A 16,136-nucleotide genomic window follows, 5' to 3' on the forward strand; every position below is an offset into this window, starting at 1 on the left:
ATATACCTTACTGTATGTGTGCGCACACACACACACACACACGCACACAAACACACACACGCACACATGCGCATGCACACACACACAAGCAACTGTAGAATCTGTGCCAGATCCTGTTCTATGACTCACTGGACCAAATAATGGATCAACTATAAAGGTCAAATCAATGAGCAGTATCCTCCTTAAATAAATAAATAAATTCTACATTATATCTTGGAAGTGTATAGGGCGCCGCATTGTTTGGCCATCAATCTAATATACGAGAACTTGCAAGTCATTGAATATGGAAATAAAGCTCTGCGGTTTAATACAAGTACAGTTTCTGTTTGGTATTTTGTGCTGTGTAGTTTCAAAAGTATGAAATACTTGCATAGTCTGTTTATTGTTCAGTAGCTACCACTGCGAATCCAAAGCCTAAAGATTGGCAGTCTAAACGTGACGTTTCTATTCTTAATCTACAGACGAGGATCAAAATGCCTAATGTAAAGTGAAGAATCAGGTAAGAATACACAACATAGGATTAATAAATAAATCATTTTCATTATCAAAATGCAAAAAGTCCTCGTCGCATTACTGAGATTGGGTACAGTGTGCATCGTATATTGAAAGAGGAAGTATGAATACAACACATAATTCATTTCTATTCTACTTTTCAATGTGTGGCCTCTCTCAGTGGTAATGCATGTGAAACCTGACTCCTCGCTGATAAGTCTTTTCATAGATTAGTGGCGTTTGGTCTGGATGACTATGGTGTATCACAGTGAGTAGGCTTAGAGAGAAAGCAGATGCAGGGAGTAAAATATGAGAAAGACAGTGAGTCAGAGAGAGAAGCAGCTAATAGTGCACGGTGCTGAGAAAAAAAAAGGCAACGGCAAGAGAGAATGAACCCGTTGATAGGTTTTCCTACATCTACCGTTTTCTCTTATGTTTCATCTGTGGCCACTCACAGTATTAGGGATAATGCGGATCAATTTCTACAGTTATCTGTCCACATCATCGTTATATGGTCTAGTAGTGTTTTTCAGAGAGCCCTGAGACAGATCTTCTACCTCATTCGTCCCTCCTGGGCCACTATATGAGATGGATAGGCTATAATGGTTCGCTGATGTACTGGTCTTCTGCCAACCAGGGGGTGGAACTGCATGGCAAGAAGTTGGTTTCACACCTCAGCAGAAAAGGAAATAAAAAAATGACTCAAAGAGAAGCACGTACTGTAGATATATTGGACTCTAAAACACATGCACCCAATACCTCCTGGGTGCATGTGCAAAGCTTAAAAAAACATGTCAAAGATACTCTATGACCTTTGTTTAAAACCAGTGAAGCATCAAGATATTAAAGGAATACAAACAAATAGAGAAAGCAAAGTGAAAGATATTTTTGGCTCAATATATACAGTTTACCATCAGTTTTATTTACTGACATTCTTTTTAAGTGTTTACAGAAGGCAAAGAGTTTGAATATATACACTGTAAAAATATCTATCCATATAAAAACACAAAGTCATGTGTCACAAAAATCAGAGTAGTACATTTGTGCATGACTGAGTATTTCAAGTTGATTTTGACAAATGGAAGAAGATAACAATCCACTTTAAACTTGACACACTGAAATCACTGAGAAGCCGATATGACAGAAAGGCCATTATGGTGTTGTTGTTGAGAAATACAGATACTTTTATCCAAAGTCAAATCATCCACCCACAGTAACAGAATGACAGTTTTGTGCAAATGTTTTCCATTTCACAGCATATGCTACAATACTGTCGTGTCAGAGTCAAAGTCAAGTGTCATATTCTTCATGGCCGACTAATCTTCACATCTCCAAATGTTCCCATTTGTTTTTACTTGAAGTTAATGTACTTGTAACTAATGGTAGCCATTATGCCTCAAGTACAGACAATTTGTGTTACTCTGAGGGCGAGCCAAACCACTTAATATTCACCAAATGTCAAAAACACATGGGAATCAACTCATCGGCAAAGCGGATGCTTCAGAGAACATTAACATCGCGAGGCCACGCTGTTCCTCAAAGAGGTGTAAGCAGCTTTCTCTCTCTCTTTAGACAACTCCATCTCAATCTTCGCCTGGATTTTCTCCCAGTCCACCTCAACCTGGCAGAGAGACAGAAAGACAAGATGAGATGTAATTAGATAAGATACTGTATTTTGCTTTGATCGGTATGGGATTGACAAAGCAAAGCAGCTGAATTAGTCACATTTCATGATAAGGCCGGGATCACACTGGATACCTGAAACGTGTGGTGTGTTTTAATCATAAAATAAAATGGAAAATCCGTTTTATTTGTATGGTTAATACTTTTCCCCTTCTGATCCTGTTTAGAGTGAGGTTTTTTTAAGTAAGCAACACCCCACTAAAGCTCCTCCAAGATTAAACAGCTCCGGCAGTAGACAGCAACAACTTCTAGGCTTTCCTCCATTTTTGGTTTAGTTCCGCAGGCTCTTCCGATTGGACAGCAGAGAAAAAGCTGAAGTGACATTGAGTGTTTATCCCCTCAGAGTTTTGCAACTGAAGGCACTCACGAGTGTATAAGCAGAGCGTAGGGAAACGATTAGAACAAGACACCCTCCACTGCTAAAAAGGCTTCCAGTGTAATTGTCCCCCAAATCAATTAATGCAGTGCAGTGCTGTCCTGACTTACCCCTTCAGCGTACTGCAGGAATCTCTTATTGGTCTCCTTCCTGCCAAATGTCTGTAGGAATTTCCCTCTATAGGCCAGCACAGTGTCCACATGAGTCTTGTGTTTGACTGCCAGCTCCAGTGCCCTGGATACAAGATGACAAGATGCAGATACACAACCATCCTGTATGTACAAACATGCTTCCCCCTAACTCTCACTTCAACCTCATTTTGAGTGAGAGCCTTATGAGGCTGAGGAAAAGCATCCTCCAAAATGACTTATACTGTCTCTCTCCTTCCAGCTGTACATTTGTACACACTTTCACACAAACACTGAGTTGTACCTCTCCCAGTTGAAAAGGTCAATGCTGACTCGTATGGCCTGGTAGATGAGACCAGCTTGTAACAGTGTGGCCTCAGCCTCCTGGACCTGACCACTGAACATCAGCATGTGGGCCAAAGACGACTCCTTAGATGGCTGCTCCTTTATGAAGTTGATGTACTGCACCCTAGGTAACTGAAAGAAGAGAGGGAGAGGATTGTGAATATTACTTTTTAATTGGTCTCGTTGACTAACTTCTGTCAAAATCATTGTGTGTGTGTGTACTTAGATTTGACTATAAATTCAATTGAATTAGCCCTTAACTAATGCCCTTACCTCTCCAATGGCAGCATAGGCCATCTCGGCCGTGGTCAGCTCCCTGTTTGCCATTGCCATACCAGCAAGACATGCCCACAAAGATTGGTCCTGTAGATGTGGGGAGCAGAGGCAGTGAGCATCTTTAATTTACAATATCTCACCATCTGACACGATGACCTGGACAGTCAGTCAAGCTATCTTTGAAGGACTCTAAATATCATCTAAACAATTTCATTTAAAATGCAAAGTCAGTTCAAGCTAGCAGTGATTAAGGATATATAACAAAGGATAATGGAGATGGCTGATTCAAAATAGTTGTGTGTGTGTGTGTGTGTGTGTGTGTGTGTGTGTGCGTGTGCGTGTGTGTGTGTGTGTGTGTGTGTGTGCGCGCACAGGGATAGGATATGATGGTTTCTTTACATCCTGCTCATATCCTGCAAGGCCTCATTGTAGTCATGCTCCAAGCCATTAGGAAAACATGCATGACAAACACAAAAACAAACACAAGATCCATACACAAGATCAATGCATTTAAACAAATGTGTCACCCCTTTATTCTGTGCAGCTGCATTCATTAAAATGAAGCCTTAACCACCAATTGGCCAACAGTTGAGCAAACTTACACTGGAGTCACCACTCTGTAATTCCCCCTTAAATCAATCACGACAAGACAAACCGCTCTAATAGGAAACCACTGCTGGAAAATCTTCCTTTGGTGTGTCTGTATCATAGTAAGATTATGAATGTCACACTCTTGTATGTTATGTATGCCTGTTTGTGTAATGGCTCTAATCTATTATATGTGTCAACTCCTATCAGGTCAGGGCTTACTGACAACGACTGTGATTCTGGGAAAAGCCGTGATGCCACCAAACTCTTACCAGAAGTCGAGGGGGGAGGTTCGAGAAAAAGAGCTCTTAAAACCACTGCCTCTCTCTCCGTCCCTTCTGTCCCACCCTCCTCTTGCTACTAGCTGTCCACTTCTCCAGGGTTGTGGTTATTGCATCATCGCCCAAGCAAAGACACAGTCCCAACACTGCATTCAGCGTATGTGTGTGTGTGTACATGCATGTGGAGAGTTTACACGTGCATATAGTGCAGTGTGTATTTATGAGTGAGGTCTACGGGGGCTAAATCCGGTAAATGGTGTCACCAGGCTAATTGAAGGCTAATTAAAGCCTGCTGGTCTGGTCCCATAAACCTGTTTACTACCTTCTCATTTCAGACTCTGTCTTGCTCTCTTTCGTAAATACATACATACATGCGTGCATGTGTGCGTGCGACAAACACCACAGGAAACCTGGACTGTGCCAGAGCCCTAGACTGCGGGATGTGTCACACTATGTTTTTGGTCTAAACACAAATGGAAAAGAGAAGAAATGTTATGCTAAGAAATAATGCACAGTGTGATTTTGTTTGGGTATCTAACATGTAAAGAAATGGCTATACACTATATACACTAAGACCTAAGACACTAAGAACATTTCTTCACTGGCACAATTAGTACATATTAACAGAGATATGCTGGTATCTTACCTTGGCGAAGCGGCAGAGGCGCAGTGCATCCTCCCAGCGGGCAGAGGTGCTGTATTCGTGCAGGAGGGCTGGGTACGGAGGCACACAGCTGTACACCAGTGAACCGTCCCCTTGGCGTAACGTCACCTTGGTGCCAACATAGCTCAGAATATGGGGTGCATGGCTGAACTCACTTTGAAGGGGACAAACGCACACACACACACACACACACACTCACATCAGAGTTAGAACAAAACATTAAACCACATCCTCAGAGATTATCTGTCACAGAAAAGCCAGCAAGGAAAGCTTTCAGTGTTTGCCAGTTAGCAAGTATTGATAGTGGCTGTGTGAAAACGTATGACTGCTCATCTGGGAAAAAAGGCTGACTCTTCAATCACATATATATAAGGCAAGGGTAATGCTATATGTCATACCTAAGTTAACATTTTAACATGTGGTGGAGGATAATGGATTGTGCTAATTAAGAATACAAAAATCTACTTATTGACCATGCAGTTTTTTCCAGTTTGCATATGTGTGCATGTCAGAATTTCTAATACAAAGAGCAATTTGTGGCAGCCCATCACATTTGCAATTTAGCTGAACTGATGATATGCCACTTGGTGTTCCCCATATGCACATTGCATAAAAACTAACTTTTAATGACTTCCATGATCAAATCTAGCTGCTGGAGCACCAAAACAGTAAAAGCAAAAACAAAGAAAAACCAAACTGAAAAATAGAAACTCAAACTGAGATTGTGTGAACATAAGCAACCTACAATTGTACAACTTGATCCTATTAAGAGCAAATGTATGTCTGGAAAAAGTATGATTCAGCATTGGAAGTGTAAAAATGAACAACAGCAAGCCATAAACCACTGTGAGAGGCAAAACATAAAGCACAAATAAAAACAAAACTGTGCGACCAAATGTTCAGATTACTGTAGCAGAGACAAAAGTATAGCCTGTAAAGACAGTGCAGGCACTCTGCCTTAGCACCTCCTGTACTGTCTGAAGCTCCTCCTGTACTGGGCAGGAAGCATTGTACAGTCTGACAGCTGCTGGCAAAAAAAGTGCCTAAAGGGCTGTGTTGTGCCCTGGAGAGTGCTTCTATCTCTCTTCTTGGCTCCTCTTTTTAAATTTTTTAACATTTTTTCCTTTCTTGTGAACAGTGTTAGCCGTTTATGATAAAATGCCAGTATATAAGTGAAAGGAAAGGACTGCACATGTCTACCTGCCATCTTTTATGTACAGTGTTTTTGGCAGCAGCTCCTTGTCAGTGAAGACAGCACTCGGGTAGTACCACACTGTGAACTGGTTGTCTTGGATTCCACACAGGATGTTAGCAGTATCATTCCATGCCATACTGTGAACCATGCTACCTACAGGACACACAGGAGCACACACACACAACAATCATGTTCATCCAATGTTAGCTACACTTGTGTGTAAAGCCAAAGAGAGTCACTACACATCTTCCCAAGTGAGTTCCCTACTTCCTCCCTATCTCACCAATTTTGCAGATTTTTGGTTCTCGCCCCAGATGACGCACAGAGGTCAAGTAAAGATCACGGTTCTTGTCTATCAGGGCAATCTTCCTTTCAGTGGATGGGCCACACTGGTCCAGAGCTATCTCCACCACCTCCAGCTACATATGAATAATGACACACACACAAGCACAAAGGTAAGAGGGAACAGTTGAGTGAATGATGGAGGGATGACAAAAGATCAGGAAAAGAAAGGAAAAGGGAGAGAGCGGTTTGTACCGTGACCCAACAGAATTTTCTGCCAAGTGTGTGTGGGTCATATGAGGGAGATAGAGAGACATTGAGTGTGTGTCTGAACTTGTGTGTGAGCGAACGTGTGTGTGTGTGTGTGTTTTTGGCCACAGCCAGCTGGCTTCGGTGCAGCGTCTTGGAGCTGTGGACTACTGGCAGACAAAACCATGCTGACAAACAGTAACTACTGTTACCTCCACTTCTTTTCCTTCTCATCTAATTCTTTCCTTCTTTTTGTCTCTTTCCCTCTTAGTTTGACTCCAAAGCCCTTCCCCCATTCTCTTCCTGTGTCTTTATTGTCTCTCTCCCTTCTGGATATGGGTTAGTATATTCTTTAGGGCAGACGTTCACTCTGAAAAGACTGTTCCCCCTTAGTCTATTTAGTTGAAATGTGGCCTGTTGAATAAGCATGGCAAAACAATTAGCCACTACCTTTAGCTAAAGCTTAAAGGTAACAGGCAAAATGTCAGCATCCTCATCAGAGGATTTATGTAGAAGACAAGTAAAATAAGGAGCAGCATCAATCTTATAGTGCAGGCAGGTTCTAGCTAGCTCAAGTATTATAGTGTACACATTTAGGGAAAAATGCTATTGTTGGCTATAGCAAATACAAAAGGTCCACAATTTTGAGGAGGTCGTATGGCCTGACACCACCACAGATATTGGATTAAAAAAAAGAAGCCAATTTTGGTGCAAAATTATGTTTGTTAGTAACTAGTTTAGTGTGTGTTGCAGTCACTGTTTCTATGGTGAAAAGTATCAAGAGCTCTGATGCCACCTTATCAATTTACACATTTATTACATTCTTCACAAACGACCAGCTGACATTTACTTTGTTGAATCTGATTGTTAAACATCTTTCACCCAACTATGTACAAATATATAATACATACTGTATTGAAAATATAATTTGAAATAATTAGCTTTCTCCACAATAATGAGTCCATGTGATAAATGCCTGGGCTATGTGTAATAGTGTAACTAATCTCGCTTTGCCAGACCCTCCTCCACAGCGCTGCGGAGGAGGGTCTGGCTAGTCCATACAGCATTCCGGGATGGGAGAAAAACATGCTCTGGTTTATTTGACATGTCTTTAAACCAATCACAATCGTCTTGGGCAGCGTACAGAGCAACGGTGCCGCTGCAAAATAGCCTCAGAAAGGAACTTGTTTTGGTGAAACGTGTACGTTCAAAGGTTGTTTTAGTCGTGCGACAGAAAACTCAGATTGGACAGATAGTCTCGCTAGCCGTCTGGATTTAACCTGCAGAGATCTGAAAAGCAGTTAACCATAGTCATCATAAATCCACCAGAGTTTAGAACGCCAACACAAAGAAAGTGGTAGGTTATGGACATCTGGCCAAAAAAAAAGGGCCAGCGAAATTTCTGGCAGCACCTGAACAATCATGGTGGTGGAACGTCATCGATATAGACTACAGCGTAACTAACCAAATGAGTCTTCACTGTGCATGACGAAATATTATACTAACACTCAGGCAGCTTGTGATAATTTCATATTGTTATAAACGCATAATTAAACACAATACACTAGCACATTCGGACCAGTCACCATGACTATTTTAACAACAGTAACATGACCAGCTGATCCCAGCACTGTGCCGTAGAACTGATCTAAGTAGCAGTGAATGTTGTAGCAGAAAGTCTATATTACAGCATGAAACTGGTCAGACATATGCTATAATGTAGGTGATGCCGAACAGCACATCAATCTACACAATGCAACACTTTCACACTTCCGATGTAGACAGGAAGTAATAAGACAAAACAATGGGATCGGAGCACTTCCTTGTTGATGAAACACTTATATATAATAAATATACGGGCAAAGGATTACCCACCTTGTGAGTCAAAGGCTTGCCATCGCTGAGGGCTTTCCCGGTCAGGCCGTCAAAGAGAAGGATGACTGGTGAGGAGAGGGTCAAGAGAACAAGCTTTTGTAAAAGCACAGTCCATCTTATTCATATACTGTAATGTTAGTGGTGACAGCAGCCACCTCACCTTTTTCATCACTCTTGTCTCGGATGGCGATGGTGTCGTTACTAACTGAGACACCCTGGGCATTTAGGATGTCAGCTCTCATACCCGGGAACTTGGGGGAGGATATCAATCGACCCTCGTATGAAAATATATACAACCCTGCTCCATCCACTAGCAGAAAATGTCTAGGTGGGGGAGACAGCAGAATACAGTAGATAAGAGCGGAATAAGTGTAATGTGTGTGTGTGTGTGTGTGTGTGTGTGTGTGTGTGTGTATATATATATATATGATTTTTTGCAGGTGGGATGGCATGGAGAGGGAAGAAGGGGAACAAGTAAGGATATATGATAGATGTTAAAGAGTCTTAAAGAGTCAGTTAATCAACTGACACAAGCAGATCATTTAGACATGTCATGCACATTAACACAGCATTGACTTACCCGGCAAGACTCATCCAACTCAACTGTGATTTCAGAATGCCCAGTAATCTATTTAACAAGAGCTACTCCATACTAATTCAATTTCCTCCAGTGGTTTCACTCTCAGTCTTATTGTATGACAGGGCTGGCTAATCTAGAGTACAGACCCTGTGCTGGATGGAGCAATGAAGCATTAGAGAAGCTGATAGACAATCCAACAGCCTGTTCTCCCTCTTGTTGCACTGCTCCTGGAATAGAGAGACTCACTTTTCTGCTTGCAGGATGAGGCTCACTGTTCCCTCCTTCAGGTCAAAGATGAGGGGAGTGTTCCAATTTCTTGAGCTGGCACAAACACAAACAGCAAAATCTGTGAAAACGCAGCCATCTAATAACAAAGTGCTAAATCTGACATAAGTGCAGAGGTGAGAAGACCAACACAAGAATGGCAAAGAGTCATGAAAAAAAAATGTCAATGAAATTAGAGATAAATATACAGAAAGAGCATGAAGAGCGCAGTGATAGAAACATACTGACACAAATGATAATTAAAGAAATAGAGTTGAACAAAAAAATGCCCGGACACAGACTTTGAATAGATTTTAAACAGTCCTCCTGTCATTTGTAAAAAGTGCAGAGGCAGTCTGTGTTCTTAATCCTGCTAAGTGCATGATATGTAAAAGTAAAAAAATGAAGGTACATGATGAACCTACCCTTTTTTAAACTTACACAGAGGTCATCTGATAACATTAACCTAGTAAGAATCAGCATTTTAGTAAGAGACAGTTGTAGATCATTCTTTGACCAAATTTTAGGTGCAACTTTCAGAGGCTTATCTAGCTACACAACATGGACTCTCAGTATATTTCAGTTGGATCTGAAGATTATCCTCAGGATTTGGCCAATAGATGTAAAAGATGAGCATGTAAATGAGACAAGATGAGAATGTTCAGTCCAGTGTGAATAGGGGACCACAGGAGACAAGCAAAGAAGGAGTGGGCTACTGACTTGTAGACATAGCACTGGAGGGAAGTGGCAACCACTAGGTGACCGTATGCCAGAGAGGTTTTGATGACTCTATCTCGAAACTCCAGTGCGTCCACTGCATCGTTCATCACATTCCTCACCTGAGAAAAAACAGGAAATGAGAGGAGGGTTGAGTTCAGTAAAAAAAAAAAAAAAAAAACAAGAGTAGAGATGAATAAATCTCTCAGAACTGACTGAACGGGAATAAACTTTAAACTACTGAACAAACACTTTACATTTAAAGACTCAAACAACAAAAGGGAGACACTGGCTTCACCAACAGAGGGGTGAACACAGTCACGTACGCATTAGACTGTATTATTTCTTATTATATACTGGAAACAGTCTCCAGTATGTCCAAGTATATGTAGGGCAACTGTGGTCGGAGAAAGCAGTTTTTACTGTTTCAAGTGTGTGTGTGCGGTGGTTTCTACTCCTTTTTTCACCTGCATAGATAAATACTTCCCTTCAGCTCTCTCTGTGAATGAATGAAAAGGCCTTTTCCAGCACCAGGTGAAAGGTGGGGTTATTTTTACAGCTTTACAAATCTTCCTCATCTGCTCCCTCCAGCACGCCAAATTTACATGCAACACAACCAGGAATAAAAAACATTTGACCGCAAGGTGGTAAATTTAGCTGGCTGATTCACAAACCACTGGCAGATGTGCACTTTTAAAAAGGACTGTGAGGAGGAGAGGGGGAGGAGGGAGACAGAAAAGTGCCTGCAAGGCTGAAAATAAATGGCTGATGACCCGACTTTGTTTGGTTTACACAAACTGCACTCGGTGAAGATGTCTATGGCAAATGAGTGCATGTGTGTTGGCACGCATGCATGTGCGTGACCAGACGTTTCTGTAGGTGTGCGTGTGTATCCCTGTCTGAAAGTATACAAGTGTGTATGTATATGTACATTTGGGTGTGTTAACCACATGTAAACGCTACCTTGTGGTTAGCATGACTTTAAACAGTAGAGACTGGGGGAGCGAGAGAGGCAGCTAGACAGGCTTCTGATTGTCATCGCATGGGCCGCACACTGGCACACTGGGAGGGTCCTACTGTACTGAAGCATTAGCTCCTCTGCATAGCATATTCACTCCCCTCTTGACGGTCTGCCCATGCCATTACAGTACTTTTCGATTCTCTTGCTATGCTGACATATAGTAACATCCATTATCTTTCCTCACAGACACACTGATTTTCAGTAATATTTGTTTGAAAACCCTTAAAGACACCTTTAATGTGTAAAACCATGACTTGTATGACGGACCAGGAATCAAGATGGGCTTCCAGCGTGATTCTTTAAGCATATAACTGCGCGGTTTGTTTCGCTGAGATTTACTAATAATGTATTTCTGTTCTTTCTGTTTCTGTTATTGCTTTGTATATTATCAGTCTTGTATCACTCCTTGTTTCATCAAATAAACTAAAACTTCACAATGACAGTCAATAAGTCACTGGGTTCGGAGACAAGACTTAATTGACTTTCTCTAAGGTTAAAGCATAAACGTGAATGTGTGTGTGGCTCTCTTTCTACCTGCATGGTTCTCCTCTTGGTAAGGGTGATCACAAAGTTCTTCCATTCCCAATGCTGCTCCACCACATGGGCAAAGATGACATGCCCGTTGCCGCAGGCCCCAGCCAGCTGGGTGCCGTCTGCAGACCAGGCCAAGCTGAACACACTGCCTGTGTTGGGCTTCTCCAACGCATAGGACCACTGGAGGGAGGGGCAAGGGAAAGAGATGGGCGATAGAGAACAATATATGGTTAATGGCTACAGATATTTATCTACAATCTTAAACAATTACCTGCGGGGCAGCTTAGGAACTAGAAACATTGAGAAGTTAGAGAAGAGAAGCTGTGAGAGTCAGGATTTGTGTATGAGTGAGTGCGTATGCACATAATGTAAACTCTGCTAGAAAGACAGGGGCCCAGTCAGTCAGTCATTGAGCTGTGATGAACTGTGAGACACTAAAGTAGCGCTCGGCCCTGCCAAGTCCAGCACTCGCGCTCGTAAACATACGCTCTGCTATCCTCATCTATTACATACAAGGGGGGGGGGGGGGGGGGTGTATATACGAGCCCACAAACTGAAGCCAAAAACTGATTAACAAGACCTCTCCCTTCTTTTTATAAGAAAAGTTTTAAAAAGAGGTAGAGCTTAGTGGGGACAGGGACTAACAGACACAAAGTAATAGAAAGAGGAGCATTTTGTCCTCCATGTCTGCTGTGCTGCATCAGCCAGACTCTGCACAGTTGATGACAGTCAGTGATGGTGAAAGACACAACCGAGAAATATGCATCCCTTTACAGTATCTAAGACAAGAACACCTCTCACATTTTTTTTTCTCTTTTTCCCTTTTCTCTATCCCTTTATATTTTTTTCTGTTTCCAGTACTTTTTCCATCTCTCCACTGCCTTTCCGCACTCCTGTCCCTCAAGTCTTCTGTGGAGTATTACTACAAAAATAAAAACACAAGTCAGTGCAGACAGTCTGGATCCACCAGCAGTTAAGCGGTTTTCTGATTAGCAGAGTAAGGTACACTAAATAAGTTTCTATCTCCTCCAACTATCATCTGTTGTGGTCCACTGTGCACTACTGCAATCTTTCTGTTATAACTACTGCCGACTGTCTCACCAAATACCCCCACCCACCACCACCACTGTCAACCTTTCTCATCCTATCCCGGCCCTCTGACCTCACTCATGCCTTAAACGCAAGTGGCTGACTGATCTGAGTCAGCTGTGATCTTTCATACAAATACATGCATTCACATAGTAAACTGCTTACGAAGGGAGAAAAGTGCTAATGTTAGCCTAGCGCTGCCTGCAATGGAGACAAGTGTGGTGCAGCAGGCCAAGTGCTGCGGTGAAGTTTGGAGAAAAGGCCTCAGTGTGTCCGCTGCCTCATACACATGCAGCTGCAGGATGTGAGGTGTGGTGTGAGGTAACAGTCAGCAGGCTACAGGTTACAGGCCCGCTGCTTGGATCTCTCTCCCTCTTCCTGATCTGTCTTCCTTACACACACACAGTTCAGCTGGTTTTGGTCAGCACCCTCCCAGCAGTTAATGTCATATCAGGACCCAAAATAGTTGCGGGAAAAAACAAGAGAAAAAACAAGAGCTGTACAGTCACGCGGACAGGAGGCAGTTTGTTAATGTGAAATTAATTGCTATTTACCTTCTTTTCCCTGAATTCTCACTTTGATTTTTGTAGCTCCACACTTCCTTACTTATAAATCCTGAAACAGGAATTAGCCTGCCTTTCTTTAACATATATTCTTTATATGTATTCTTTATATTATTTTTTCTCTTTTCCAAAGCTGAGAGACCTCAGCTATTCTTCAGCTAACATCTTGAGATGGCCCGCTCTGTGTTAAAGCACTCCAGGGGGAAAGGAGAGGATAGGAATGGAGGATAGAGGGATAGATAGATGGAGGGTCAGATATAGAGCTGAATGTATACACCAGACTGTAATGAAGTAGGACATATGATATTGGCTAGAGGAGCACAGCTGGATCCATGCTTACCTAATGCTTTTAACACATTGAGCCATTTGACTCCTTCTAGTGTGTGTGTGTGTGTGTGTGTGTGTGTGTGTGTGTGTGTGTGTGTGTGTGCGTGCATGCATGCGTGTGTTGGAAGCAGGGGTTGTCTTTGTGTGTGTGCAGTACATGCGTGTCTGTGTTTATGTTGTTTGTGCATGTGTGTGTGAGAGAAAGTATAGATGAGATGAAGACGGATTAAAAATAGTAATTGTAAGAAAATAGGATCACACTACATCAGAGTAATTAATGTGTGTGTAGACAGGAAGAAATAAGTGAGTTCACTTTTTTTCCCTTTCATGAGTGTCCAATGTCTGTTTTGAAGGTGTGTGCGTGTGTGTAAAAGAGGTGAAAATCCCCTGGCTTGTCAGAGTTGTCAGCCAATGTCTGTCTATGGGACACAGGGGGATTCCTATGGCTCTCCTGAGATGGAAGGACTGGGCCAACAGAGGAGAAACCTGGGACACGAAAACCTTTTCCAGAGCAGCATACAAAATCCCTGCATCTCTCCTTCTTTGATTCACCTTTCTTTTATTTATTCCCTCTCTCCTTACTGGTGAAGAGTTTAGATGTTCTGCCTAACAAGAAACTGGTCAGGAGAAAAACTGCATCATTTAGTTCTTCAATAAAAAATACAAAGACAAAATAATCATCTTGTAAACATAGGACAAGCACATCCTAGTTACTTTGCTTGGTTTTAGCATGTTGAACTTCTGCTTTATTCCCATCTAACTCTCTGTAACTGATGTTTCAGTGTAGCCAAACACAATTTGTGACTACATTGACACCGTTGATCAAATAACTATTTTATGTTAGCAATATTGTCTTATAGGGGCGGCTGTGGCTCAGGAGGTAGAGTGGGTCGTCCTTTAATCACAAGGTTGGCCTCCTGTCCGCTTGTTAAAGTGTCCTTGAGCAAGATACTAAATCCCAAGTTGCCCCTGATGGGCAGGCCAGCGTCTACATGGCAGCTCAGCTGTATGTATGTGAATGGGTGAATGAGAGGCAAATTGTAAAGCGCTTTGTCCGGTAAGGTATAAAGACGCTATATAAATGCAGTCCACTTACCATTGACAACACCTGTATTGTGTAATCGGCATTCGGCATCTATAATAAGCACATTTCTGCTACATAGTAGTTGACAGCGTCTAAGCAGACGTATGTAATCATTCTGGCAATGCTATTTATTTCTCTTTTACACTACAAAGCCAGACTAGTGTTTTCAGATTTATTTAAAAGGATGTGCGGCTGTGGCCGGGTTGGTCAGTGGGAAGAGCAGGCGCACATATACTGAGAGGTTTATGCCTCGACGCAGAGGACCAGGGTTCGAATCCGACCTGTGATGATTTCCTGCATGTCTTCCCCCTCTCTCTCCCCTTTCTCACCTAGCTGTCCTATCAAATGGAGGATGTGAGGCTGATGGGAAATAGGTGGGGGTGAGAATGGATTATTACGACGATAGGAGAAATGGAGAAGACAGGGAAACGGGAGAGCAGCAGGAGGAGGTGAATTAGTCAGTGGCAGTAGATTTGGCAACTGGCTTTACTGCAGCCAAAAGGGGTGGAACTCTACTGGATACTGAAAACGCTACCAGACAAGGCTGGAAGGTGATTCAAGATTAGTAAGATATTATACAGCAAGACGAAAGAGCAAGCAGACAAGCAGAAAGAGTCTATAAAGGCCAAAATGAAGCTTTAGGAGGGGCTGTGAAAGGTGGGTCTGGGCCTTCATGTAGCTGGAGTCCACTCTCTGGTCACTGAACCCTGTCTATCCATAATGGGCAGCTTTGTGGCCAGAGAAAAGGTGGCAGACATGACGTGTAGTTCTCAGCTGAGCTCTGTGGGAGCGAGGGGGAGACCTCTCAAACGTACAATGAGCTTATACACACAGACTACGTATGTACATATAGCAGCAATGTATGGCTGTGCATGCACGTCTAGGTACACACTACAATTCAGACAGAAACACACACACACACACACACTTATACTTGTGTCAAAGACGTTGCATGAGACCAAGGCTGGTAGTCTAACACGATGATCACTTTGAGCACCAAGCAAAACACCCACACATGCATCCTGTGTGTGTTGACATGTGTGTGTTAATGTGACTCAGACGCACAGACGTTGGTTGCATGTAGGTGACAAACCCTGGAGTGCTGAACTGGTAAAATGACCCTGTGGGATGCAGTAGTACTGCACAGAATAATCTAATAACGCTGCTCTACCATCCTTCACCATATTTGTGTTACTATCCAGATTTTTGGTTTTGTTTCAGGGGCAGACCAAAGTGATGATCCACACAAACACAGACCCTGGCTTGCAGCATGTGGATGTTTTGACACACAACAATAAAATTTGGCATGATCCAACATTAATACTGTAGTGACACCATGATGCCACCTTGATCTACTAATTAAGAAAGCCATAACAAATTTAGCCACCAGATGGCAGGATACAGAAAAATAACAGATTAACCAAAACAGGTCAAATGGCTCCTACAGTATACATATCATTAGTATTGTACAGTAATTGATTTCATACAGTGATTTAATTATACATTTTCTTTATCTTTTATAT

The 16,136-nt window shown here is 42.3% G+C and overlaps 1 protein-coding gene across 1 annotated transcript in view; it reads right to left on the minus strand.

Moving 5' to 3' along the window:
* Positions 1–506: 506 nt before the first annotated feature.
* Positions 507–16,136, minus strand: part of ift80 (intraflagellar transport 80 homolog (Chlamydomonas)) — a 38,101-nt gene continuing 22,471 nt past the window's right edge. The window contains exons 9-20 of the mRNA XM_031301062.2: positions 11,551–11,730; positions 9,999–10,117; positions 9,261–9,335; positions 8,595–8,758; positions 8,435–8,499; positions 6,312–6,447; positions 6,034–6,181; positions 4,816–4,987; positions 3,298–3,387; positions 2,984–3,156; positions 2,662–2,785; positions 507–2,113 (exon numbers count right to left, since the gene is read on the minus strand). Coding sequence (XP_031156922.1) covers positions 2,003–2,113; positions 2,662–2,785; positions 2,984–3,156; positions 3,298–3,387; positions 4,816–4,987; positions 6,034–6,181; positions 6,312–6,447; positions 8,435–8,499; positions 8,595–8,758; positions 9,261–9,335; positions 9,999–10,117; positions 11,551–11,730 — 1,557 coding nt within the window. The 3' untranslated portion in view covers positions 507–2,002. The remainder of the gene's footprint in view (positions 2,114–2,661; positions 2,786–2,983; positions 3,157–3,297; positions 3,388–4,815; positions 4,988–6,033; positions 6,182–6,311; positions 6,448–8,434; positions 8,500–8,594; positions 8,759–9,260; positions 9,336–9,998; positions 10,118–11,550; positions 11,731–16,136) is intronic.

The sequence above is a fragment of the Sander lucioperca genome, chromosome 5 (assembly GCF_008315115.2).
Source record: "Sander lucioperca isolate FBNREF2018 chromosome 5, SLUC_FBN_1.2, whole genome shotgun sequence".
NCBI lineage: Eukaryota > Metazoa > Chordata > Actinopteri > Perciformes > Percidae > Sander > Sander lucioperca.